Source organism: Streptopelia decaocto (assembly GCF_964273445.1).
Source record: "Streptopelia decaocto genome assembly, chromosome: 4".
Lineage (NCBI taxonomy): Eukaryota > Metazoa > Chordata > Aves > Columbiformes > Columbidae > Streptopelia > Streptopelia decaocto.
In genome coordinates, this window is record NC_138658.1 from 69,371,362 (window position 1) to 69,398,173 (window position 26,812).

Genomic DNA, 26,812 nt, shown 5'->3' on the forward strand with positions numbered 1-26,812 from the left:
GGCCAAATACAAGATTTCTTTATTGTTGTATTCAAAATAGCACTTTTCCTCTGTGTTTTTCCCACCTAATTAAAGATGAGATATTTCTTAATACATACGCACTATCATCTTTCAAATCAGTAACAAAGCACACCAAATACTGTAATGCATCTTGCCTTTTTATTGTATTGTACTATAGACAAAGAAGAATACATACAGAATAATCACTGCCATTACAACTGTAAAGTTGCAGTGTCACTCTGATCTCTTTGGGAGTCAGAGAACATCCACTTGTCATTCATTCCACCTTTTTATTGTAACAAGCTGCATATATCAAAACTCATCTGTGAGCAAACCTTTTTCTAAATAAAAACACAGCCAAAAAAAACCCCAGTGCTTGCTAACAGGACTTTGCAAGATTCTTTAAGGTACCAGCAGAATAATCATGCATAATAGCAAGAGAAAACTATATACACGCTGCCCCTGGAAAACTGAGCTGTGCTGGAAAATTCACCTGCTCAGTGCTGGAGCTCCACCTCCTGCAAAAAGCCAACTCGAAATCTGTGTATTACTTTGGTTGAAACCTAGGTAGAAGTAAAGTAACCTAAGCTTGGTATTTTGCAAAGGAATTGTATTAAAACTATTGTTTTATCTGTCCAATAAAATGCTGTCTATGATAAGAAGCTCTGTTGCTTCCCATGGGTCAGTAACCAGTGCTACAGTGGAGTGAAATGCTACTGGGAGCAAAGTGTTGCTGCGTCATGCTGCTTCTTTTTTATACAAACGAGATCCTTGTGACCTGTAAAGGGTTTTTCTAGAATACTACAAAGGACAAATTGAATTTCCTACTTGAAATGCAGGTGCAAGGAAGGTTTTCCTTGCTGAGAACCACATACTTTTCAGAAAACTTTGGCAGAGTATATGGTAATATGCTCCTTTCTGTTACCAAGTATGGCAGTGGGTCACAGTTCCCTGTTTCCCTGTGCAGTTTGGAAACGCACAGATCACTACCATCATAACTTACTGAGCAGCCTGACAGCAAAATATCAGCCACTTATGGGCAGACAGAAATATTAATAAGAATTGGTAAAATTTGTAAACCACTGCTGTTGATACTGCTCCCTTGCTCTTATTTGTATAAAAGTTTCTCGCCTGTACAGAGCTAGATGCTCTAGTTGATTTACAAATCTCTGTTTATTATACTTTGTGGATGATATTTTAAGCCCTGTGAAAAATCTGTTATTATCAACAAGAACATTCCACTGGGGTCATTTTCTGCTCTCCTCCCCAAAACAAAGGAAAAAAGGAAAACAGAGAGAAAGGATCTACTGTTCTTTTTCAAAGAGTAACAAGGCACAACCTTGTCTACTACTACTACTACTACACTGCTTAAATTGTTTTGCTCTCTCCTGTCTCACACTGACTGCAGCAGGAATATTAATAGCCGCACTATAACCCACCGCTACGGAGTGTAAAGTCCATGCAAGAGCTATGGCCCGTTTTGGGAGAATTTAATTATTTCTCAAAATTCAGTTTGCAGGAGACTCCTGGGCACGCAGGCATTCCATAGGCGCTCTGCCAAACTCCCTGTAGGGGCCAGTTTGAGTGGCTCAATCCAGTATGTGATTTGCTTAATGAAAGACACTTCTCCGGAAGATTTTGGCAGAGGCAATCAGTTCGATTGCCAGGCAGTATTCATGTGATTACAAATGTTACTGATCACATTAGATACTTAATAAATCTCTCCAAAAAGATCACAGCTACTGTGTGGCTCTGAAGAAATTAAAATTATAATACAGATTGCTGTGTTTGCTATGCACTGAACTATTGATACAATCGGGAACAAATACCTTCCTTGGACTGCCAAGCAGTCAGTGACAACTATTAATTTCTATATAAAGCCATGACTGCTTGTTTGTAAATGTTTAGCTATGCATCATTGCAAAGTAGCTTCCTTTTCATGTTGGGGATACATTCTACCATAAATATATTAGAGAATTTGACTCTACTGACCTTTACAGATCTATGGCAATTCTCATGTGCTGAGGTGTTGACCTGAGAGTCCAAGGACAATTTTTGGCTTAAAATACCCGAAAAGCGAGATGCTATCCTTGCATAAAAACCATGAGCGAGACTTTGGCACTGTTTCTTCTGTTGACATTTCAGCAGATGCAATATCACATACAGTAAGGATAAAACAGATCAAAGCATAAATGATCTAATTGAGCTGTACCTGTTTGGATAAAAATCGTTCTCCTTGCAATGTGGCACACCTTGCGCTCTGTATCTTCCTGCAATTTAATGAACAGCATTTTAAAAATTAATAAATGTCCATTGGCCAAATCCCAGTGCTCATTTCAGTGTATTGCGCGAAAGCAATCACACAGGCCTCTCTTTTCCGCTCTCAGGAGGAGGGTTTCTGTCTGGGGAAAAAAATAAATGCAACACTTTAAAAGAGTATATAATTGATTAGACCTAATCCCTCTGCATAACTGTAGTCAAGGTACTTGCTGAGTCAAAAATCATAGTTATTAGTGCTGGTTTTCACCCAGAAAAAGTGCTGAAATAAGTGTATTCAGAACCACGACGCATGGAGAGTATTTTTATAGTTTAAATGTTTTCATTTTCATAGTTAACTTCTAGGGAGTAATCTGTCAAAATTATTAAAGCATCCTTTATAAATGCTGAGAAAAATTGCCCTTTCAACTGCACTGCTCTTGATTCCTCCTCAGTGATTGATGGTTTCCTGTTGACAATGTCTTCAGGACTGTATAATTTAATTGCACCAGATAGCATGTGCGGAGGAGCCAGTTGAGCTCTCAGTTACACTGCTGGCTCTCTAGAGTAACTCTGGGTTCAATCCAGCTGTCAGTCTAACCTTGTTGTCTGAAACTCATTAATCTTTCAGGTCAGACCTGGACTTGAGTTTGTGGCTCCTTTTTTAACCTGAGTTAATTTACAGACAGCTGCCCTATTATCAGCTCCATTTGGAGCCATGCCCCCAGAGCTTCACCAAAAGCTTAATAAACATTTTCTATATACTTAATTTAAAATTACTTCTCTTGTTCTTGGAGTGTCTTAGTGGAAAAGCATTTCCAAGCTTTTTTTCTCTGTATCCAGAGAAACCTGTAACCTGTAACCTGACTCTGGAGCCTCAAAGATATTTAAGTATCATTTATTTAACTGTAATCAAGTGACTTATATCTTTTGTGGGTCCTAGTCTCACTCTTTGAGAAACAAAGGCTGAATTTCTCAAATGAGCTATCATTTCAGAAGCTGAGTATCTTGCAAGACTCAAAATAAAATCGTCGGTGCAAGCAACTCACATTAGCAAGTGCAATTGTGACTGAAAAGAAATATCTTCCTGAGCATATTGTGTGGTTTTCACCCTGCGGTCTGTGATCCCTTAAGTAGCTTGTAGACTGGCTTTGAAGAGTTTCTTGAGGGGAAAAAATAGTTACGAGGCTTAAATTCACCCTGAACACGTGTCCTATCTGCACTGGAAAAAAAATCATCACATGCTGAAAATCACTTGTTAACAAATTATCTAAAAGTTTTGATGTTCAGCATGCTGGTGTTCCTCTGACATGGTGCCTCATGACAAATTATTATAGAAACAGCAAAGGGCTAATTAACAAAGACACAGAGTTTCCAAAGGAGTAGCCGGGCACTGCACCTGGGGACCTGCTCCACCAGGCTCTGCCTTGCTTGGCCAGCAGCTCCTCTGTCCCCCCAAGCTCCCACTCTCTACAGCTCACTCCTTGTTCTCAGACTCCAAGTTTTGCATGCAGAGCCTGTTGCAGAACTGCTTTTCCTTCCCCTCCACAGCCCGCTATGCATTTCAACTTGAACTTCTGACATCAGCCTTTGCATTAAAGATGACTTGTTCACTTTCCTTGCCTGCTTCCACTTACCGGCTTAGTGCAACGGCAGGTGTTATTAAACACTGCTCCTCGCTTGTACAATGCAATCCTGGATGACTGAATGCTCTCATTGTTGGGAGCCCAGTAGAAATCATAGAATCATCTTAACATCAAACAGACTTATTGGATTTCACCGTAATGCCAACAAGCTGTCACTGTTACCACAAACCCTGCCTAGGCGTCACTCACGACTATTTACAGGCAGGAAGAGCCGCTCTGGGAGCACTCAATTGTAAACTGAAAGGCTATGAAAGAGAAGCATCAATTACAAAAATATATTGTGGCCGTGTTGGCACTGGCTTAGGAAATCCCTGATAGGAACAGTCCTTGCCCTTGTAACAACAACTTTCAAAACTCAGGAGTTGTTAAATGAAGTTGTGTGTAAAACTTGGGAAATTATAGCTGGTCAGCATGAGCCAAGCACCAGAGGTTAAGTAGGGAAATGGAGGCTGTACCTTTCAGAGAATAGAAAGCCACACTGTGCCATTTGTAGGGCCCTGGCCTCTGCATTTCACTTTAGTTTCTCTGCTTCATTCAATAATTTGTATTTAACTAAAGCATCTCTTCCAGAAAGACCTGCAAGAGATGGATAATAATATCCCCTTTCTTTACTAGTAGTATTAAACCCTGACAGTTGTCAGAGGGTGAGTGATGTTCCAGATAACTGGTTATGCTTGGTTTGGTGATGCACTGTTCCTGTGCCCCTTCTTCTGTAATACTGAGAGCTGCCTAAATCAGTGCTTTGGCCTCTCAGGCCTGTCCAGGTCCTTACAGAAACAGAAGCTTATCTTGCAGCACCCTGGGACCAGCTTCTCCCTTTTTTATTCTGTCTCGCCTCTTACAACGGAGCATTGCCCTCTGATGGGCTGCTTTCTCACCCCACCCTCCAAATGGAATAGCCAACACAGATATATGTCTGAATATCTCTGTAAATGGGATTATGGAATTGTGCTGCCTCTATTGCATTAAAAAAAAAAAAAATCTTCCTAGTGCAACCTAGACAGAAATTTAGTACCTTCTTTAACTTTCCATGTAAAGCCTGGTGACAGTGTAAGAACCAACACAGCTGTGATTGCACATGGTCTTGCGTAGGTACAAAACATTTCAGCTGAACCTGATCCAAAGAGGTGAAAGCCTGCCATGCTCCAGAACAGCCCAGCACAGCTGCTGGAGGTAAAGCCCCTCTATCCCTAGTCTGACACTTAACAGTTATTTAGTATTACGCTAGTGCACAAGAAACTTTTGCAATGTAACCCATACCGCACTCGGAGTTCTGTCCTAATCAGTTTCCTATTGATAGCTCAAGAAAGATGAAATCACTCCAACCTTATTGTGGGGGGCCCTGCATGATTGCCCAACGTCATGAGAAAAAAAAGGCAAAGCAATGTAATTGCCCTTCTCTTTGGTTGACTCTGCTGTGAATGGCAATTTGAGCAGAGGGTGGCCTGAGGAGCGAGGGGCCCTTCTCATCTACCAACAGAGATGGCGCTGGTCAGAGGCACTGAGCGAGCACCCAAGTGAACTGAAAGTTGTAGCGGTGAACTGCTTTCACTCACCACAAGTTCCTTTACTGTCATGTTGCCAGTGTTAATGGAGCTATTAGGGAAGGAGAGGTAGGAGAACAGGTCCATGGTGGGGAGGGGTCTTTATTAGAGGTGAGAGACCTCCTGCCTCTTGCAAACTTCAGACAGCACAGGAACCACTGTGGTAAGTCCCACCCCTGTCAGTGTTTGTGTATATTTATGAACCCACATACGTATGCATTGCTAAAATCAGGGCATTTAACACACCCTCATTTTGTGTTCATTGAGACCACTGCAGCACAAGACCAGCATGGAAAGTTGCAAAATGGCCAGTGTGCTGTGATAACTACCTGAGCAAATGTGTTTCTCCCTTTTTCACAGACCATCGATCCACGAGGAAGGAATATATGTGCTTCCCTTTCCTCTCTGCCAGCCCTGCCTGCCACCTTCTTGCTCCCCCATCCACAGACCATTCCACAGCTCAGAAGCAATGTTGTGAAATAAAGAGTAAATAATCTTTCTTGTTCTTCTCTCCCTTCATAAATCTTCTTTCCTTCTCTATTTGATGCAGAGACTGTCTGGGGTAATTCTGAGCCTGTTATGCAAGAAGTCTGACTAGATGATCTTTCATGAACCTCTCCAGCCTGTGAAAAATGATCCGTACTTGATACAATCCTATTTGCTGAAATGGAAGTGAGTCAGCAGAGATGTCATGTCTGCTGTACACAGACAGGCAGACCTGGACACTCGGAGATAAAGGCTAAGTGAAAGCATTTCTATAGAAAAACATACCCGTGTGTCTAGATTATACGCCGTCTTCTTTAAATCCTGCAACGCCCTCTGCATGAACTCAAATGCATGGCAGTCAACACAGGGACGACCTGGAAAAATGTGCAGAATACATTACTGTCACAGCGTGAAATCTGGAGTGTAGCAGCACAGAGAGGGAATTCTCAGAGACTTCGCAATGCCAGGAGAAAACTGATTTACCAGGCACCCACACCTGCATTTGTACCAGGTTAGGATGGCCTGTGGATGAGGCTGTTTCTGTCCTGGTGCAAATGTGTGAAGACCAGCAAAAGCACAAGAGCTTTTTGCTGTGTGTGCTTTTCCGAACACAGCCCAGGCTTGATTCTACCCGGTGCTGTGTGCCTTCAGCCCCCAGCCTCTCCCCTTATAATTGAAATCATCAGTCCTCCTCAGACATAGGTTAATTCTCAGCTGATATGCTGAAAATAGCAGTTTGCAGCGGTTCAGAAACCAGACAGGCAGGTCTGTTTTTACAGGAGCTCTGACAGAGCAGCTTGGCAAGGGACAGAGCCAGATCTGTACTTGCTTCCTTTCACCTGCTGCTGTATTTTTTCTCTGCCAGGAATGCGAAGCGCCCCACTGGCTCTGCAGCTGGTGCCAGTGTGTGTGCGGAGAGGGGCAGGGCAGGGAAAAGGCACAGAAGAGGAGGAGAAGAGGACTTGGCAACAACTAAAATGGCTCACTTCTGGAGCCGGCCATTTCTGCTCTGCCAGGATTATGGTTGGACTCGATGATCCTGAGGGTCTCTTCCGACCGAAATGATTCTGATTCACCTTGCACTGATTTCAGGCCCTTTTTTCAGTCACAGTTAATGAAGCAGCCAGAGTGCTTCTTGGTCCCCAGCAGGCCTCTAGGGCTTTGACCTGCTCAGGAGGTTGTTTTGCTCCCATCCAACCTCCTCCATCTCCAGCCTCCATGCAGATGACATGTCAGGGAGATCCAGGGATCAAGCCAGGGATTCCAGGGACATGGGGAGATGCAAAGTCCTCACATTTATAAGAACAGCATCACTCACAAAAAATCTGTCTCCAGGCCTGAGCGAAGTAACATCAGGATGGTTTTAAGCACATTTGAAAGACACTCAACCCCCTCCTTTTTTCAGTATTTCAGTAATTTATTTGTTTTGACTTCATGGAGAAGAGCCCTTAGAAAGAACCTGCATCCTCAGTCTGCTGTCAGCAAATCCATCATTCACTTGGTGTCATGGCTTGCTCCTTCCCCTTGTTATGGTCATCCCAGAAAGCACCCTGCCCTGGCTCCACCTTGGTGAGGGGCTGCATACCTTGAACTGCTTGTCATTAAACTATTATCAAAATAAGAACTTGTTGGGGAAAAAACAAACTACAGGTCATAAAGTAATGTCTCCTGCTCTGACAGTGTGGAGAAGGCATCTTTGAGGAGAGTCATGAATTCCATAGTCAATCACTGCTTGCCACCTGGGAAGCCTTCCCAGGCCCTCATGAAGGCCATGGCTGTGTGGGATCATTCACTGGTATTTATGGCAGCCAAGTGCTCCTGTGTGGTCAGAGAGGTACAAGTGGAAAGGCACAACCATGCCTCAGTGCTTATTTCACTTCTGCCACCCCTGTGTATGCAGCTGCCCTGTCATCAAAGCAGCTTCCACAGGAAAAAGGTGGTGGCACTGAGAACACTGGCCTGTGCAGCTCCATGTGTCCTGGATCAGCACACATGAAGCTCCTGACACGGCACTGCTCTTCAAAGCCATAGTGCAGATGCACCCAGTTTCACCACATAAGGGGGTATTCACTCTCTACTACAGTTTCCCAGGCTCTCCTCCTTGGTAAAGGGTCCTTCTCCAGGCAGTGCGAGAGCTCCAGTCATTCCTCCAAACAGCTTTTGCACCATTTTGGCTTACAACAGCACAGAAAGGACTCACTAAAGCAGCCAACACCCACCACCTGGAAAGCTTGTAGCTACAGAGGACTTTTATCAGCAGAGCTTCCCAAGTCCTGGCTCTAACCAGGCTTTTAAACTATTATTCTAGCCAGACTCTTGAAGTAACCAATAGCAGATGCTTAAGGAACAGATAAGAATAAGCCTTTAGCAACGGGCACAGACTGAAGCACAGGAGGTTCCATCTGAATATGAGGAGAAACTTCTTTACTCTGAGGGTTCCAGAGCCCTGGAACAGGCTGCCCAGAGAGGCTGTGGAGTCTCCTTCTCTGGAGACATTCAAACCCGTCTGGACACCTTCCTGTGTGATCTGCTCTGGTGAACCTGCCTTAGCAGGTGGGTTGGACTTGATGATCTCCAGAGGTCACTTCAGCCCTCCTTCTGTGATTCTGTGATTCTTCTAGCCTACCAAGAGACTGCAGGATATCCTGAATCTGGCTGGTGTTTCTACATCTGATAAGCCCTCCTTTTTTTTTTTTTCATGCTAATTTGCCCCTTTGCTTCCTGAATCCATGTAAACTTTTGGCACATACAGCATCCTGTGGCTATGAGTTCCACAGCTCAGCTATTCAGTGAGTGAATAAAATACCATTCCTGTCTGCTCTGAAGTTAACATCTGCTGCTTTCATTTCCTGCCTCTCATTTTTCAGTAAAAGAGACAGTTATTAAATATTCACCACCTTTGTCCCACTTATGACTTTGCTGCTCTCCATCACTCCCTGCTTCAGTGTCTCCTTTCCAGACCGAAGAGCTGGGCTGGTAAGCTGGCCAATCTAGCTGGACTTGATCTCTCTTCATGCTCACAATATTTTCAGTAGGATGCACATGGACATTCTCCCAATGTAATGATGTCTAAGGGTCTATTTTCACAAAGGTCTTAAACAAATCTAAATGGATGCCAATAGGAGCAATCCCACCCTGCTTTCTATCCTCGGCTATGTGTTCCCATACCTTCCCTCGCTCACAGCAGGAGTGACCAAGCAGTTGCTCTGTCAGCTGGATTGCTGATTTTTTTTTCTCCAGATCAGATCCTGGATGCCCAAGTTCTTGAGCCAGAACAAGAAATAGAATGAGGACAGGAGGCCAGGCTATGGGGAGGAGAAGGGCAGAGACAGCATAGGCTTACATCAGCTTAAAGCAATCATGAAACCAAACCTTAAGTCACATCATAACAAAGTACAGCAGAGTGTTATTAATTCCTCACTGACAGCTGGGAACAGACTATCATTCATAGGGAGACTTAACAGGTTTGTGGATTAACATAATGAGAATTACCAAGAGTCAGCTATAATTCTTTAAGTGGGTCCTGTCAGCACAAAGATTCTATGTGTCTTTGTGTGTTCAGGGAGAAGTGGGGGAGGAGAGCTTAAAATATGCTTCTGGGCTTCTTCTTGGTGATAAACTGGAACTGAAAGCACTGTGGAAGTCTAATTTACTTTCCTGCACATGCACATGGTGTTTACTCTTTGCATTTAATGCACCTTGGCTAATGAAAACAGACTGACCAGCTTCTCTTCTTCAAATTCTATATTTCAGCTTTCACAGTGGGTGATCTCGGTTGTAAATGCCATGGGAGGCTGGGTAAATTACTTATTTTATTTCTTTTAGTGGATTGCACTGAACTTTAAAGAAAATAATCCACAAACATTAGTAACACCACTTCACACTTAAGCAGTCTTTTGCATATGCGAAGTGCTGTGTATAAAGTATAAGCACATGATTAATCACCGCTAATTAGCATTATTCATAAAAAGCTGGGCCTGGCTGTCTGGCTGGCAGAAAGTGTGCCAAGTGGAGAGCAGGGGATGGTACCCCAAGCCAGACATCCGTGCCACACACAGGGCAGGAGCTCTCTGCAACGCTAACAAGAGCTCTGACTCACTCTCACGCGTCTCTCCTGTGACTCTTGCACCTCCCACACTTGCATGAGAGCATTGTCCCCACGAGAGGGACACATTTCTCTCAACAAATGGGAGACAGAGGCTTAATGCAGTGTGGTCCATGAGAGATTGTTCCTGCTAAAGGTATGGTCCCAGTCCTATAGAGTCATAGAATCATTTCGGTTGGAAGAGACCCCTAAGATCATTGAATCCAACCATAACCTAAATCTAATATTAAACCATGTCCCTAAGAACCTCACCTGTAAGTCTTTTAAACACCTCAAGGGATGGTGATTCCACCACTGCCCTGGGCAGCCTGTTCCAGTGTCTGACAACCCTTTCCATGAAGAAATTTTTTCTAATATCCAATCTGAACCTCCCCTGGCGCAACTTGAAGCCATTTCCTCTTGTCCTATCACTTGCTACTTGGGAGAAGAGACCAACCCCCTCCATGCTACAACCTCCTTTCAGGCAGTTGCAGACAGTGATAAGGTCTCCCCTCAGCCTCCTTTTCTCCAGGCCAAAGAGCCCCAGCTCCCTCAGCTGCTCCTCATCACACGTTGCACATCTTGGAACAGAGAAAAGCATCAAGCACCACACAGGTCTGCCCTGCAGAAGGACACTTAGTATGGTCCATGTGCATCATGTATCCCTGTCGAGAGTGTGTGCTAGAGCTCCCTTTTTCTTGCTGGATCACGCAGACACCATTCTGCCTGGGCTGACATTATGGGCTTAAGCACCAGCAACAAGGAAGCTGTGTGCGTGTCCTGCAGTAGCACTGCCCCCCAAAATAGGTGAGTGCCCAGAACAATCCACTCCTTGACGAGAAATAGCCAGCAGAGCTGACACCAAGCAGTAAAAGATCCAGGAATGTCTGTGCTAGAACACTTCAAAGGTCTGGCTGGCCCAGTGTTCTGTCTCCCATGAGCTACATCTCTTGTAGTATGTTAAATGGGTCTAGGAGCATTCCCAAGCTTTGAGAGCAGCTGGCATGAGACAGCGCATTTCTGGAACAGTAAACTCTGTCTTCCAGATAGGCAAATGGCTTCTTTGCACAGACAAAAGTGTGACAGGGACCATCCTAGCTGGTTGCTAGAACAGCCATGTCCCTATGCCAGGGAACATCCATGGTCACTGCTTATGGATGAGACCTCCATGGCCAACAATGGATGATCATGAAAGCACAAGAAAAGGGCAAGTGTGCAGAGATGTGTCCCCAGAGACCCTCTCAGGCCTCAGGAATATGCAGCTCACAGGTCCTGAGCTAGAGCAACTGCTGCTGTATCCAACAGTCCTTTTAGCCCCCTTTTCCTTGAATTTACCCAGTCAGTTCTGCAATCCCATGCAAACTTTTAGCATCGGCAATGTCTTAAGGAAGGAGTTCCACAGGTTAACTACCAGGAAGAACCCTGATGGCCAGAGGGAAGTACCTGGATGTGAGGGAACAGACTGCCTTAGCTTATTGAATTATTTGGTATCCTGCTTCTTATAGAACTTGGATAGAAACTGCTTAGATAGAACTCGCTTAGCATAAGTAGGTTTCCTTAGCATAATTCCTGCAAGCTGTGAACCCTTGAACTTTCTGCTTTTTTTAAGTAAAAAAGTCCTTGGAGTCTTCACGCTAAAAGATAAAGGAGCTCAACCCTTGAGATAAGGAACAGAATAGCATCTGGAAGAAGAATGGTTTGGCTATTACAAGAACTTATTTTTTCTAGCTGCAGGTGCAAAACAGCAACCGAAGGTCAAGAATTTGACTGACAGCCCACCTGATGAAAACAAAGTGATCCAATGAAGAATGGGGAGACCCCAGACTCGAATTCTGCAGTCAGCCCGGAATGACGCATGGGGTCTGGGGTCTTGGATTGTGAGGGTATAAGTGTCTAATTTATTTTCTGCTGAGGGTCCTGAAGGCACCCAGCTCGAGCTGCTCTACACTGTATCTTGTGAATAAATCATTTATTTGAGAAGAATTCCTGGAATCCATGCCTGAGTCTCTGCTATGGGAAACCTAGAGAAAGGAAGTTCCCTAGCACTGGAGCACTTAGCAGCCATGCAGCACTTGTTCAACAAGTGGCTGATTAGGAGCATCCCGAGTTCCTTGTTGCTTTAAAACTCTGTCCTTGCTGCAGCACAAATCAATTTACAGTTCATGGTCAGCTGAGAGTCTTCCTCCTAGCCTGGCCTCAGACATAAACGTTGTTATGCGTTCGTAGCAATGCTACCAGCCTGCATTGCTCAGAATAGAGCAGCGTGTCTCTGTGGAAACAAGGGCTACAGAAACTCTGACCTGCCCTTCATTCCTCACTCTCACCCGCAGGAGTAAGACAAGATGAGGAATCTTCCTCAAGGGCTCTTCAGAGAGCTCAGGAGCCTGGCCAGAGGATATCAAAAAGAAAACTCCGTGAGACTGGGGTCAGAGACCCTGGCCAAAAGTTCTGTTCTGGCAGTTTCCACTAAACAAGCAAAACAAGGAGCTACTATATACATTTTCCCAAAACTGTGTTGACTTCCTTCTGCTAACACAGACACACAATGGGCACACATAACTTTTTAAAGCATGATTTTCTCCTTGAAGAGATAAAATGGACTACTTGTCACAAAACTTACTAAAGTAAATTGATGCCTAGAAAACAGGCACATAAAATAAGAGAGGAGATCTGGTTTAGAACAACCCAAAACTTAAGACTAATTTAAAAAAAAAAAAAAAAAAAGAAGAGAATGGAAAAAGAAAGAAATTCAACATTTATGTCCTGTAGAGGCAAATGCACATAGGTGTATTTGAAAACTAGTAAAGGAATTATATAAAAATATATATAATAAAATGCAGTAACTAAACCAGGTCTTGTCTTAAATATTTTGGTGGTCATGTAAAAAAATAGCAGTGATAATAAGTAAATGTGACTAAGAACTATACATAGGTTTGTATGCAATTACCTTCCTTTTTTTTTAATCCCAGAGTATATTGTTTCCAATGAGTGGCTACTTCCCACTTGCTGTCACCAAAATACTCTTGAGAACACGGACTCCAACCCCTAATATCTTTGAACTATTGCCTCATTTTGGAGCTGGGAAAGTTTAAGTAGAGACTTTCTCAAAATGACAGAGGAAGTTTATACAGAGCTGTGGTTCCAACTCAAGAGCGCCCAGCTCCGTGGTGTGCTCAAGCCAGTCTGTCATATTTACTTATTTTTCAGATTTGCAAAATAGCAGCAGGATTTCAGAAATCTATACATGTTTTACAAATACATTGTTTGGGTCAACTTCCCCTGCGTCAATCTATAGTAGTTACAAGACAGTTGAACTTGACCTATTGTTCCAGCTAAATACTAAAATAAGCAGAGTATAACACCCTAGCAGAAATAAACACACATTTTCTTCTAATAATATCCAAACTAGCAAGAACGTGATATGTATTGTGGCCAACCTAGAAACAAAACTTTTGAGAAGCAGATCTAAAAGACCTACAACCAAAGAGCTTTTAAACAAGCTCCAGTGAAGATCACAGTATGCAGTTAGTATTTTTTCCTAAATAACTCCTAATCCCTTGCTTGCTTGCTGTTTGTATAAGTGCTATTTTCATGTGCTTTGCTGACATGTTACAAATTCATCGTTACTCCCTCGCTAATCAGGCAATGCAACATTCCCCAGGGAGCTTCAGATCCGTGTGGCTGCGGTGGGTGAAGTGGAGGGGAGGGAGGAGGACGCGGTGCAGCGGGAGGCAGGAGGGCGAGCGCAGGTACGTACTTTCTGCGGGGATGACACTCCCAGAGTCCTGGCCGGCCACCACAAGCCTCACGCTCAGCAGGCCAACCACCGAGATCACCAAAACCGCCACATGCATCGTGCTCCAGACAGACGGCAATGCCATCACTCTCGTCAATAATTAAAGCTTTCTCCCCTTGCCTGAAATGAGGAGAAATACCAAAAATCAGCAGTTTACTCCCAGCACTCCTCCCACAAAGGAGTGAATGAGACACGATGAGCACAGACCCACATGGACACCAAACCCACATGCAACATCACTGCAGCGACGCGCCACAGGCTTGCGGTGCACCCCAAGGACCAGTTTGCCAAGTACCTGATCTTTCTCTTCGCCTGGGTGCCAGAGCCTTGGAGCAGCTGTAGCGAGCAGGCGAGGCTCCAGCAGCCACTCTGAGCATGCGTGTCCCCCCCTGCATCCCCCCTTTCCCTCATCAGGGTCATTGCCATGGAGATTTGCTATAGCAACACTGAAAAATTGGAGCTGCCAAGTGGAGAAGAAGATTTAAAGGGACCACGATGTAGTGGATGGTTGCTGCTGTACTCCTCTACCTCCGCTCCTCAAAGGCCATGTTCTCTCTGTGGACAACACTGGCCTCTGCCACCCGCATGAGACGGTCTTAGGCAATTTTTGTGTTTGTTGCTCTTATTCCCAAAGGGACTCTGTTAAAATATGCAGCTCCCATCCCTTTCTTTAGCTGTAACTCACTTAGAGTGAGGTTTTGTTCTGGGAGGTTTCAAATGAGATGAAATCTCGGAAGTTTGCTTGGAAAAAATGAAGTTCCAGGGCCTGTTGATGGTGCCCTGTGCTCTGTGGAAGTCTCCATTATGAGTTTTGTTAAACTACACTGAAAATGAAGCCTTATGGACAACAGCAATGTTGGCACATGAACCAACCGGGAACGTGCAGATGTTACCTTTTAGAAAAGAGGGAGAGAGGCTCTCAATAGCTGTTTGCCCCAGAGTGTGGTTTAAGACTCATCTTGCAATGTTATCCGTTCAATGCATGGTTTGTGCTTCTCTCAGGGGAAGACGCTCTACCTCCTCTCACCAGGGAGCAGGCTCCAGCCTTCCTGGTCCATATGGAACAACTAATCATCGAATCATAGAACAGTTTGGGTTGGAAGGAACCTCCAAAGCTCATCCAGTGCCACCCCTGCCATGAGCAGAGACATCTTCACCCAGATCAGGTTGCTCAGAGCCCTGACCAGCCTGGCCTGGGATGTCTCCAGGGATGGTTCATCCACCATCTCTCTGGGCAACCTGGGCCAGTGTTTCACCACCCTCAGTGTAAAACATTTCTTACTCATGTCTAGCCTGGATCTCCCCTTTTTTAGTTTAAAAATGAACAATCTCAACTCTCTCAGCTTGTCTGCTAGGCTGTGGAGGTATCAGCCTTCCTGGCCTGAGACACAATTTGTCCCTGGTTTTCTTCAGCCCAAAGGTCTGTCACCTGCAATGTATTTTGTGACTTCCTCAGAATTACCTCTTGCACCCCCCATTTCAATGCTTATGCTTTTGGACCAGGTTAGTTTGAAAGTCATCTCAAAGGGCTCCAACCTCTTGAGGACTTTCTGGCAAAGCAGAATTGTCGTGTGCATGCAAGTGGGCAGGAGGGCAGCCCAGAGTTGTGGAAGCAATTCCTACAACAATGACAAATTGCACAAATTTTTAGCCCAAAGTGCAACTGAAACTCAGCCTCCCTTGTGCAGAAGGTCCAAATGAAGGTCTCAATCAATGGGGTCTTCATAAGATGAGTGCACCAAAACGGCTCCACTGACTTTAAGAGAAGCTGAGACTCCTAATTCAAACTCTGAAGCTGGATGTTGTGAGATTGTGTGAGATGGTCCAGTTTAACACTGTTTGTCTCTTCACAGGCCTCATATGCCTGTTAAAGGAGCAGCTCCTTAAGAGCCAAGATATAATGGAACAACATTGTACAGTTGGACAATACACTCATCTAGGGCTGGTCGCATAGTCTAGACCTGATCTGAGGTTTTAAATAACACCAAATGGAAATTCTGGCACAAAATCCAAACCTTACACTTCTATTCACCCTGGCATATGTGTTTCTTGTGCATACCCTCATTATGGTCCCACGGCCATATCATAGTTTTCATACATGATCTTCAAGAAGAAGACAGAAAGGAATTGCCTACAGGTGCAATGACCTTTGATAAGGTGGAAGGCACTGTTCATTCTAATATTTTTTCAAGGTATCAATATAGTCTTTTCTAAAATTGTAACTATTTTGTAAAATCTTTTTCATAATTGCTTGATCTTTTCAGTAGGTAGGTAGAAAAGGCAGTGCAACCCACAATGATGTAAGGAGAGGTATTTGACATCTCAGGGAGGAAGGGCAACCACAGAAGTAAGCAGAGGTGTTACCCATCCTAAACAACTGCAGAAAGTATAAAAAGATATTGGAGCAGAGAACTTGGGAAAAACTGGAATAAAGAGAAGCTGAACATTCTGACATATGTCATTCCCAGGATGTCAAGACTCCAAGGTTGCCTACGCATGGTGTGGTGATACCTTGTTATTAGCGTCTATATATCACAGCGAAGTTTTCATAGTTGTATATGCATCCAGTAAAGCTTCTCTGTGAGAGGATGGACTGTCTTTGTCTTGGTTTCTGGCTGCTCAACCACCCACTATCCAGACTTAACACTGTGATAGCACCACAGATGGAGTCCTTGTTGAACTGGACTGCTGCCATCCAGACGGCACAACACCAATGAACCTCCTCCCACTTGTGACAGTGGGGGGATGTGCAGTAGGTCACTATCTATCCACCATCTAATGGGGAGGAAGGTGTTTTTTCTGTATTGCAGCACATTACTAAGCTGAAAATTATGTCCCTTTTTTAACCACTTGTTGCCAACATAAAACAATTAGACATTGCACTTGCAGAGTCAGGCCAGTTTTAGGTCAAATGCCATGGTCTTTAAGAAGCCTGAAAAATCTTCCCAGCTCCTCTTGCTAACATAACCGTGTGGTCCAAGGTGCAGTTCTCAATTCACAGGAAACAGGAGCCAGTCTGCACGAAAAAGTTCCAAAAATCTCTGTTCTATCACCTCCAGCAACGCTGAAGGAGAGAGAAGCATGAAAGCACTTGCATGACTTGCTTTGCTATTACATTCACTATTGCCTGCCGCTATGACTGGGGATACCAGTGCTAAATTTACTTAGAAGAATGCAAAAATTCAGGGATTCACAAGAGTCCATTTGTTGTCTGAAGAATGCCATAGTGAATTCCAGAGGGCTGTTGGAAACATTTCTACTTTGTTTTCTGTTTCTGCAAAGAATCCATACCTAATTATCATCTGCTAACAAAAGAAGAGTTTCCTCCAAAATAATCAGAAGCATCCACACATTTATTGGGAAGATGATTAGTGAGGACAGACATCTGGTAACTCCCTCAGAAAACCTCTTATTGATGCCTGAGTGCTACAGGTATTTCAAGTTACACCTTCGCAATGCAGGAAGAAAATGTACATACCTAGTTAAAATCACTAACATTAAACGGCTGAGTTAAATATGTGTGCAGACAAAGGTTCTAATTTTAGAACTCCATTATTATAGTCATGGGTACACATGGCAAATAGGGTGGTTAGTCCCAGTCTAATATGAAGTGGTAAATCATTGCCTGCTAACAAGGCCGTAAGCCCTTTGTTGAACTCAAACAGAAGAAAACACAGAGACAGAAGAACCTGTGTCTGGTTACTGTTACTTGAATAATAGAATGGCAAGAGAATACAGGCACAACCCCAGAAAGACCAAGAAGCAAAACCAGATGCAAATAGTGAGAAACATGAAGAATAGCAAGAAAGCATTCTTTAAACACATGGGGGCCTAAGGAAGACAAAAACCAAGTGAAGAGTTTGTTCTCTGTTCAGCACAAGGGTAACGTTAATCAAATTGATGCCTAGAAAGTGATACAGGGCTTAGCATATTTTTATTTACCAACCAGCATAAGGTGAACTAGTGAGGAGGAGGTTAACACAACTAATACCACATTTTAGATACGACCGTTTAGCAGAAATTTGCTTTGGTTACATATGCTTGTAGGTTGGTTCCAGGTCACTTTTCTGGGTGTCAATCTGCCTAAAGCTCTCTTTTTACTCAGGGCTATTCCTAGACCTGCCTCAGGATATTCAAGAAGAAACTAAAGCAACCATCATCAGCAATTATTGCTGAGACCTCAGGGAAGATGTGAGTTATAGCAGCCATGGAAAAAGGGTAAATGCAGTGACTATCTTTAAAAGGGGGAAGAGAAAATGGAAAATGACACACAAAGCAGTCTCCTGTCAAGCCCTGAGAATGTTTGAGAAGCAATAATCCCACCGACAGTTTGTAAGCACTCAGAAAACAAGAAGTGGAGTAGCAAATATTGTCAAGAATCAAGTCAGACCAGTTTAGTTTCTTTCTGTGACACGGTAACAGGCCTTCCAGGTAGGGAAAGCCAAATTTAATCAACTTCAGGAAGATTTCTGATGCTGTGTCACACAACATTGTCCAAAGCAACCTGAGGAGACTGCTCTGAGGCCAGCAAAACTGGCTGGGTGTGAGTGAGCAACGGGCCACTGTCATCACGGCAAGATACATCACATTGGGTCTCCAGAGACTCACTTAGGTCAAGGCTTATTCAGCATTTTATTAGTCAGATGGTTAATGAATATGCAAAGTGGTTATTTAAGATGTAACATCAGCCTGGGAGGTTATAAGCAATGGTGGGGGAGAAGACTAGAATTCTAAATCATACAGACAAATTGAAAAAAATGGTCTAAAAACAGAATGTCTAAAACCAGAATAAAATTTGATAAGGATGAGAACAAGGTGCTATACTTCATCAGGAATAATCAATTGATTTCCTATGGATAATTTTCCCATCATGTTTTTTGTAATTCTGTGATTACAAGAATAATTCTGCTTCCCAGGCAGTCACTTTCGAGCTCTCTGTGTTGTAATTCCAGCATAAACACAGACACCCCTGGGAGAAATGCATTGCCCTTGTGCAGCATCTGAAACTCAGACTATTTGTCCTTCCACAGTTATGAGGGCAAAGGCAATGCTTTTCTAGCCTGAGCAATATGATGGCTAGAGAACGTTTCCATTTTGGGATGGGTCACTGACAAAGGAATTCAGAGACGTGGCTTGAGGGCAGCTGCCAGGGCCCACAGCTTCTTAATTGTCCCTTAAATCGTTATTTCACAGTATTGCAGATTAACTGAGAGGTGAGAGGCTGGTGCACTATAGGTGTTTTACCCCATAAACAGAATAAATTGTATTGTTTCTTTTTTCTGACAAACACCCCAGGCCCTGAGGAGGACTGAAAATTAAAGCACCTCACCTATACTTATCCCTCGTGATGTGAGATAATGACTCACCTTTATTTGATGGCTCAGTATCTTCTTTAACACTAAGTCAGAGGTTTGGTGGGGTAAAAAAGTCTCCCTCGTGAAATGACAAATTTGTTCTCAGCATCATTTCTTGGCAAGTTCCCCATCAAAGAGCTTCCTGGAAAACCTTTCAAGAATCCAACCACCAGCTGGACCTTGGTCAGACGATGAGACTGTACCAACAAAGTCCACATGACACTGCAAATCAGGGCTGTGCCTGCAAAGGGGGATGATGGAAACTCAGCACCGTGATCCTTCAGTGCAGGAACTAGTCAGCTCCAAAAGGCCACTTTCACCACAGCGTAACATGCAGGAAAGCACCCAGGCTTGATCAATTGTCCAAAAATCAGCTGAAGCCAAGTGTGACAAGCATCTTTTAATACCTTCTGAAGCCTAGAATGCTTTCTGCCCCACAGGAGGGGCTGCTGTCAATGTACCGCAAAAAGAAGGTCCATTCAGGCTTTTGGCTCCAATAAGAAGTAAGAATCACTGGCAAAATAGCAGTTTTCCTAGTTTATAATTGTGGTTTGCATTGGACTGCTAGAGATCCAGTGACTGATCACTGTGCTGGACACGGGGTAAATTCGCAGCATAAGCAAGGGTTGTGTGCTGGTCGTGTACGCTCAGTCTGAACGCCAGGGACCGTGCCTTGCTACTGCCAGTATTATCACCGTCTAGCAAGATGTAAGCATGTCGTTTTTCACTTGCTAGAGAATTGTGAGTAAAAATATCTTCTGAATTCACGTGTTCTGAGAGCAGTTGATGTTGAGGAAGGAGCTGTTGAATTTTTTTTAAGGGCTGGGGCTTACGCACATTATTCTGTGGCTACCAAAACCACAGTAACAAATGGTACACGCAGTTCCCTGCACAGCCTGGATGTGCATGAAGAAAGGGGAGGTGGGGACAACTCATATTTTAGAAAAGCTATTGACTTCTAGGACATGATTCAACCTCCTATGGGTAAAACACAATTGGATTTTACAGTGTACATGAAACAAACCATACTTCAAATGTGCAATATACCAGCTGTCAAAAGGCATTTAAACATTGTTCAGTTACCACTTCAATGCAAGAGTGAATTGTGCATTAGTTATATTCAGTGCTATTGGCTGAAACCAGATACTTTTCACAAGCTGGGTTCTTTATTACAGTGTAGATAGAGTCCGGGGTGAATGTAAGAGCTGCTTAGGCAAGAAATTATTTGTATCAAATATACTGCATGGATGAAGTTGTGGCCTTTATCTGGAGAAGAGGAATAATCCACAATGCCCAGAGCTTTGAAAGTCAACTCATAGCACTAAAGATGGACTCAAATGAAAGCCTGGACTATAAGCATTCACAAATGCAGGTAACTTTGATTTTCATCTCAAACTTTGTGTCTATCCTAAGCCCCTATATTAAACTGAAAAGTTTCAGAGTGAAACCATGGTCACCTTTTAAGGTTGTGGTTGAGAGCTGGATAGATAAAACCTCATGAAATCTGGTACTACTGAGAATTTTAAAGTCTGTTGGGATTTATGCAAAGGAAAATGCTAAGTTTCACCAGGCTCAGTGCAGAACCCACATTAAATGACAGGTTTTGTCATTATTGTTTGCCTAAATGAACACTGGTTTGCTCAAAAGTTAGTCCAGATCTGACATTAAAATGTATTTTATGTTAGCAGATCTTTCCATTAATTTGGACTCAGCTCAATACTGTTATACAGAATATCTCCTACACTTCCTATTTTGTAGAAAAGCCCCTTAGATAAATATCCTTATGCACATTAAAATATCATGCAATAAACATTCTTTGCACTTAAAGCTAATATAAACTGTCTTTTGCCTCTACTTTCTCTAGCAATTAACACAAGATTCTAACTGCTGTAATGAAACAACTGACACTTCACAGAGCAAAAACATCCCAGTGATGTGATTCCTTCATTTCTCTGTCAGTGGCACCTACTGGCTTTTGCATAGCCAAATATTTTACGGAGTTTAGGAGTAAAGGAATACACTAAAAATAAAATCTTAAAAAAAAAAAACAATAGAAAGAAAAGAAAATAGCATCAATGCTTAGAAAATATCTAACAATTATATATAGCTCAGGGCCGAAGCTGCCATTCTGTTTGCCTGAGCCTGAAGATTGTGTAAGTGCACCTATTACTGCACACACACAGATATTCAGATCCCCCCTCCCCAAAACATGAACTTGAACACTGGCCTCCCTTGAAACCTGTGTCCTGCCTTCCCTGTGGAACGGTCTAAGCTGCATCACCAGTCAGCAGTCTTTCCAGGTGATTTGGACTCTCAAAGAGTGAAGCTATATAAAGAATAATGACAGAGTTGCCAGTCCCGTTCCATTTTCAGACTCTGTTGACAAAGAAAACAAGCTATAGTTTTGTCGCTTAAATGGCCAGAAAAGTGCAGTATCACTTACATTGATTTAAACAGCAAAAGGCGCTCAAGGCTAATGAAGACAAGCTGATATGTTAGCAGGTTTTCACCAAGTCTGTGGTTCAGAGCAGAAATCAAATGGTGACAGCACTGACTATCAGGAAAGAAAAGTGTAGGTAGATGGATGTAAGAAATAGAATATATGCAGATATTCACATTTCTTTTCTCATGGTATTCATGGCATTCTCATGGCCTTGAAAATATCATCTCTGCCACTCCCCATCTCTACAAAGTCACAGTCGGAAGAGCAAGCTGGAGTTAGAAGGTTAAGGAATATCTACGTCAAGATTAAACTGCAAACCTATACATAAAAACAAATACTATGCTTGAAACTAGAGCATATTTGACATTGTGATTTTTATTTAATAAGTTCACAACACCTGAAGGTGTGATGGGCACCTTCCAGACAACTTTGCCCCAGACAGATTTCAGTGCAGTCACAAAGCAAGAGACAAGCACATAATGTAGTACAGGGAATAAAGCAGGATGAGGTGTACAGTGAGAAGGATGCATGTGTGTTCTGATCGACCTGTTAAACACATATGAAACAAAAGTTGGCATTTAACAGAGACCTTTGGATTTTGAGGAGAAGAAATGTACTTCTTGTAGGAGGCACAGCAGCATTTTAAAGTGTGATGGGAAGAGAATACATGTTTGTACTAATGCTTTCCATTTTTCATGTTAAAAATGTCAGGCTTTCAGAGGGCAGAGAAAATACTGTATCTGTAGATGAAGAAAGATAAGGGACAAAACAGTGCCAGAGCCATGAGACACATAGGACCATCAGTCTGGAAGAGATTGCCCAGCTCGGCAGCATCACCACAGCAACAATCACTTTCAGACATTTTTTTGGTGTGCATAAGAATAGTGTGGCCAGCAGGACCAGGACAGTGATCATCCCCCTGTACTCAGCACTGGTGAGGCTGCCCCTCGAATCCTGTGTTCAGTTTTGGACCCCTCACTATAGGAAAGACATTGAAGTGCTGGGGAGAGTTCAGAGAGGGCGACGAAGTTGGTGAGGGGCCTGGAGTACAAGTGTGATGAGGAGCGGCTGAGGGAACTGGGGCTGTTCAGCCTGGAGAAAAGGAGGCTGAGGGGAGATCTTATCGCTGTCTGCAACTACCTGAAAGGAGGTTGTAGCATGGAGGGCGTTGGTCTCTTCTCCTGAGTACAAGCGATAAGATGAGAGGAAATGGCCTCAAGTTGCACCAGGGAAGGTTCAGATTGGATATTAGAAAAAATTTCTTCATGGAAAGGGTTGTTGGGCATTGGAACAGGCTGCCCAGGGCAGTGGTGGATTTACCATCCCTGGAGGGGTTTTAAAAGGCGCTTAGATGAGGTTCTTAGGGACATGGTTGGGTGCTAGAGATAGGTTACGGTTGGACTCAATCTTAAGGGTCAGGTTACGGTTGGACTCAATCTTAAGGGTCTCTTCCAACCAAAATGACTCTATGATTCACATGCACGAGTGTTTGCTACTCACGAGTGCATTGCTGCAAGATTTCTTTTTGGCACAGGAGGGATGATTTGCATTTCCCGTGGCTGGCACAAAAGGTAACTAGGACAGTAGCTTGAGTAAAAAGCCCAGACAGAAGCAGAGAAAAGGCCACAGGGCAGGGAGTGAAAGCTGCACAGGACTGGGCTTGCACATCGTGTAGAAGACCTGAATATCTGAGTAATTGTATAGCTCCTTCCTGGCAGTAAGCAAATGTTTCTCAGCACCATTTCTTTCCCTTCAAAAAGGAGCCTTTACTCTTCCCTTTGGAGTGGTCCCTGCACTGTCCTGGGCTGCAGCAACAGGGCCATTGGCCTACTTAATGGTGCCCTGTCCTCAGGCAACGGCAAAACCCAGAACTTCAAGGCTTCCTAAAAGTGCTTGTTTCTAAAGGATAAAAAGGAGTACAGGGAGGTTTGCTTTATGAATTTGTGAAGAGGCTCATTCCTACACGTTTGAACAACTGCACCAGATCACACCAAAAATCCTTCTGAGGCTGCTGTCTTGTCCTTGGCACTGACCAATAAGAAACATGTAGGGAAAAATATAAAACTAAGTCAACTACAATGTCTTCCTACAGCACTGTTAACCTGCAATGACATGTGGCTCAGGGACCTCCTTAATCAAAGTTGCTGTTTCTATAGTTAACACTGCAATAGGATTTTCAGACATGAGTCTGAATAGCTGCTTTTTAAACCCTTGTAAATTTTTAGCATCAGCAACACCCTGCAGTGAGGACTTACATGACTGAAACATGCAGTAGGTCAAGAGCATCTTTTTCCTATTTGCTCTGACCCTGCCTCCCCTTGGTTTTATTCAGTGCACCCCAGATCTTGTTTGGGCAGGGGCAGCAGACAGTCGTTCTCTGGTCACTCACAGTTTTAGAGGCTTCTACCATCTCCTTCTTCAGTCATCTCTTGTCTAGGCTGAAGACTCCTGGTCTGTACATTACTATGGATTACCCCAGCTGCTTTTGTCAGTGGTTTATCTGGTTCTGCTGTATTCTTTTGCTCTATAAATTAGTCTTGACTCTTGTTGCTGTGTCATATTAAACCTGAGTTTATATATGCAAATCCTTCAAAAGTTCCTGTTCGCTTGCCCAGAACAGATATTCTGGTTGCTGGGTGCAATTCCCAGACCTCCCTGCCAATCACTGATCAGAACTGGTGGCATATTAGCTGTCTTCTGCTCTCTTGCTATTTTAGTGGGTTTGAACAAGAGGTAATACAGAACAACTAAAGGAAAGTATGTAAGGTGGGCTTTAAAGAACATACAGCTCCTTTAAATTTCTACTAGGAAATTCCTGGTTCTAATGGATCTTCTGAAGACTGAAGGGAATCTTAACTTTTTGTCAGATTCCAAGTAAGAGAATTAGGAAGTTACTCCCTTTTTCTCATCTGTCCCCTTCCTGGCTGATTTCTCTTGGGGCAACAGCTGTTGTGTCCTCTGTTTCACTACCCCAGTTCTGGCAATGGGAATCAGAAGGCAGAAGTGTCGCAAAATGACTGAAGGAAAATATTTCCACATGGTCAGATTTTCTTTTGTTCCAAGCCAAGTGTCTGTGCAGACTTGAAGGGAAAAATTCATCAAGATCTACAGGTGTTTCCAGTTGTGGCAGAACATCTATTACTCAATGCCTGGCAAAACCAGCAGCTCACCATGGCTGGGTTCCTGCCCACACCTATAATGAGCTGGTGAGCTTAGAGCATCCTGGTGGACAGTCCACAGGTCAACTCAGCTTTGGGAGCAGAGTTTTCACCACCTGAACTGTTCTGGTACTTTCTACAAGTTCTGTAATGTGAACGTTGGCTTGCCAGGTAAAAAGAGGCCTTTCCCCAAAATGTCTTCACCAGACAGCGAATGAGATACTAGTGTTGCTTTGCACTACATTCACTCAGTCCATGGTAAATTGGAGTGCCGCTCATTGCTCCAGCAGTGCTGCCAGCTGGATCTAAAGGGTCTGCTGATCTGAGAAGTATCAGCCCCACCACCCACACTTGCAGTGACTACACACAGAGTCATCAGGATGGGGTGGGCAGGGGTTCACCGAGAAATCTCTGGGCCTAGAAAGAAGCCAATGCCAGACTGGAATGGGAAAATGAAGTTGCAACAGAGAGACAAGGCAGGTCCAGAGCGAAGGAGAGGAACAAAGACAAGCTAGAACAAGATGAGGATGACCCAAGTGCAGCAAAAGCCAAGAAGCTCTGGGAAGCCATTCTGCTACAGCCAGGACCAGCTGCAGCCCTCAAAAGGAGGCCTTGCTCCAAGAAGTCCAGCAAACGCTCTGCCACGCACGAGGGAAGGACTTCTCTCCCTTCCCCCTGTCTGAGAGCAGTTATTTTTATTTTGCCCGGCAACCAGACTTGAGTAGAGCCAGCACTCCCACACTGTGTGAATGGGCCTAGTGAAAAACACACAGAACAGGTGCTCCCGAGGGAATCTGAAAATATAACATCAGAAACCCCTCTCCAGTTCACACCGAGCTTCCGTGCCGGCCTACGTCCTGGTCCCATGCGGAAGAGCACGCTGCACTTCTCAGTGTGCAGGCATCGGGTTTCCAACGCCTCTTTAGCTGTGGACAGACCTGACAAGCCACTCAGGTTGTTTATCGTGATCCCCTTCTCCCCTATTTGTTTGTTACCATACCTACAGCTGCACTGGCAGAGTTGTGTCTCCTCACTCATCTACTCCAGGAAAGTCCCACCAGTTTAGTTAGAGAAGTAAGTCTGCAGGCAGGCACCTTCTTCCAGATTCAGCTGAAGAGATTTTGGCCTTCAGATGTCCACCTCCCACCCCATCCTCAAGCCAAGCTATCACCCCACAGCCCCACTTTTGCAGTGGCTTGAGATGGCTCTAAGTCACATAAATAAACTTTAAGTGTCTACTCAAACTCCTCAGCCTAATTCAGGCTTGTGAGTGGACACAGAATCTTACACTAAAGTAGCAGAGTTGAAGATAAAAATCATCTCAGCTTTCAGGTATACAAGTCTTTCTTCATGCCTGGAACAAAAAAGAGCAGCTTTCAAAGTCAACCACAAGGAAAGACCAAAACATTCAGAGTTCAGTCCATCACAGAATGGACCAAATGTGAGTGACTGAACCCGTGTGTTTCACCTGAAGTAAGATGAGGAGGACTCTCATGAAGGAGCAACTTGGCACTGCAGGGAGCTGGTAACTTTTCTTCAGCAGCTGCTAGTGACAGTATTTGGTACAGCTGCAGCTGGCAAGGCTGCCTAGTCATGCCCTTATTCTCCTTTTCCTACTCTCATTTGACCTGCTAAGGTAAAGCTATTTACAGATATAGTGGGTTAAGAATGGAGTATCCAGGGAAGGAGGGGAAGAAATTAAAGGTTTTAATTAAAGAAGACAATATTCTTATGCAGGATACCAGAAAACTCAGCACTAAATGGTTTTGGGCCAGGTACAGCACACATATACCTCCTCATATCACACATTACTGCTGACAGAACTACAACATGCCCAAATGTGGTCACAGAATCACACAATGTCAGGGATTGGAAAGGACCTCAGAAGATCATCCAGTCCAATCCCCCTGCCTGAGCAGGAACACCCAGATGAGGTTACACAGGAAGGTGTCCAGGTGGGTTTGAATGTCTCCAGAGTAGGAGACTCCACAACCCTCCTGGGCAGCCTGTTCCAGTGTCTGTCACCCTCACTGGGAAGAAGTTTC

General features: G+C 43.8%; 1 protein-coding gene across 1 annotated transcript; it reads right to left on the reverse strand.

Moving 5' to 3' along the window:
* Positions 1-969: 969 nt before the first annotated feature.
* NICOL1 (NELL2 interacting cell ontogeny regulator 1) lies at positions 970-14,238 on the reverse strand (the record flags this gene model as incomplete). The annotated part of the gene is given in 5 exon segments (XM_082050596.1): positions 970-2,402; positions 6,218-6,306; positions 13,774-13,912; positions 13,914-13,932; positions 14,108-14,238. Coding segments are annotated over 5 exon segments (444 nt in total). The 3' UTR covers positions 970-2,336.
* Positions 14,239-26,812: the final 12,574 nt, after the last annotated feature.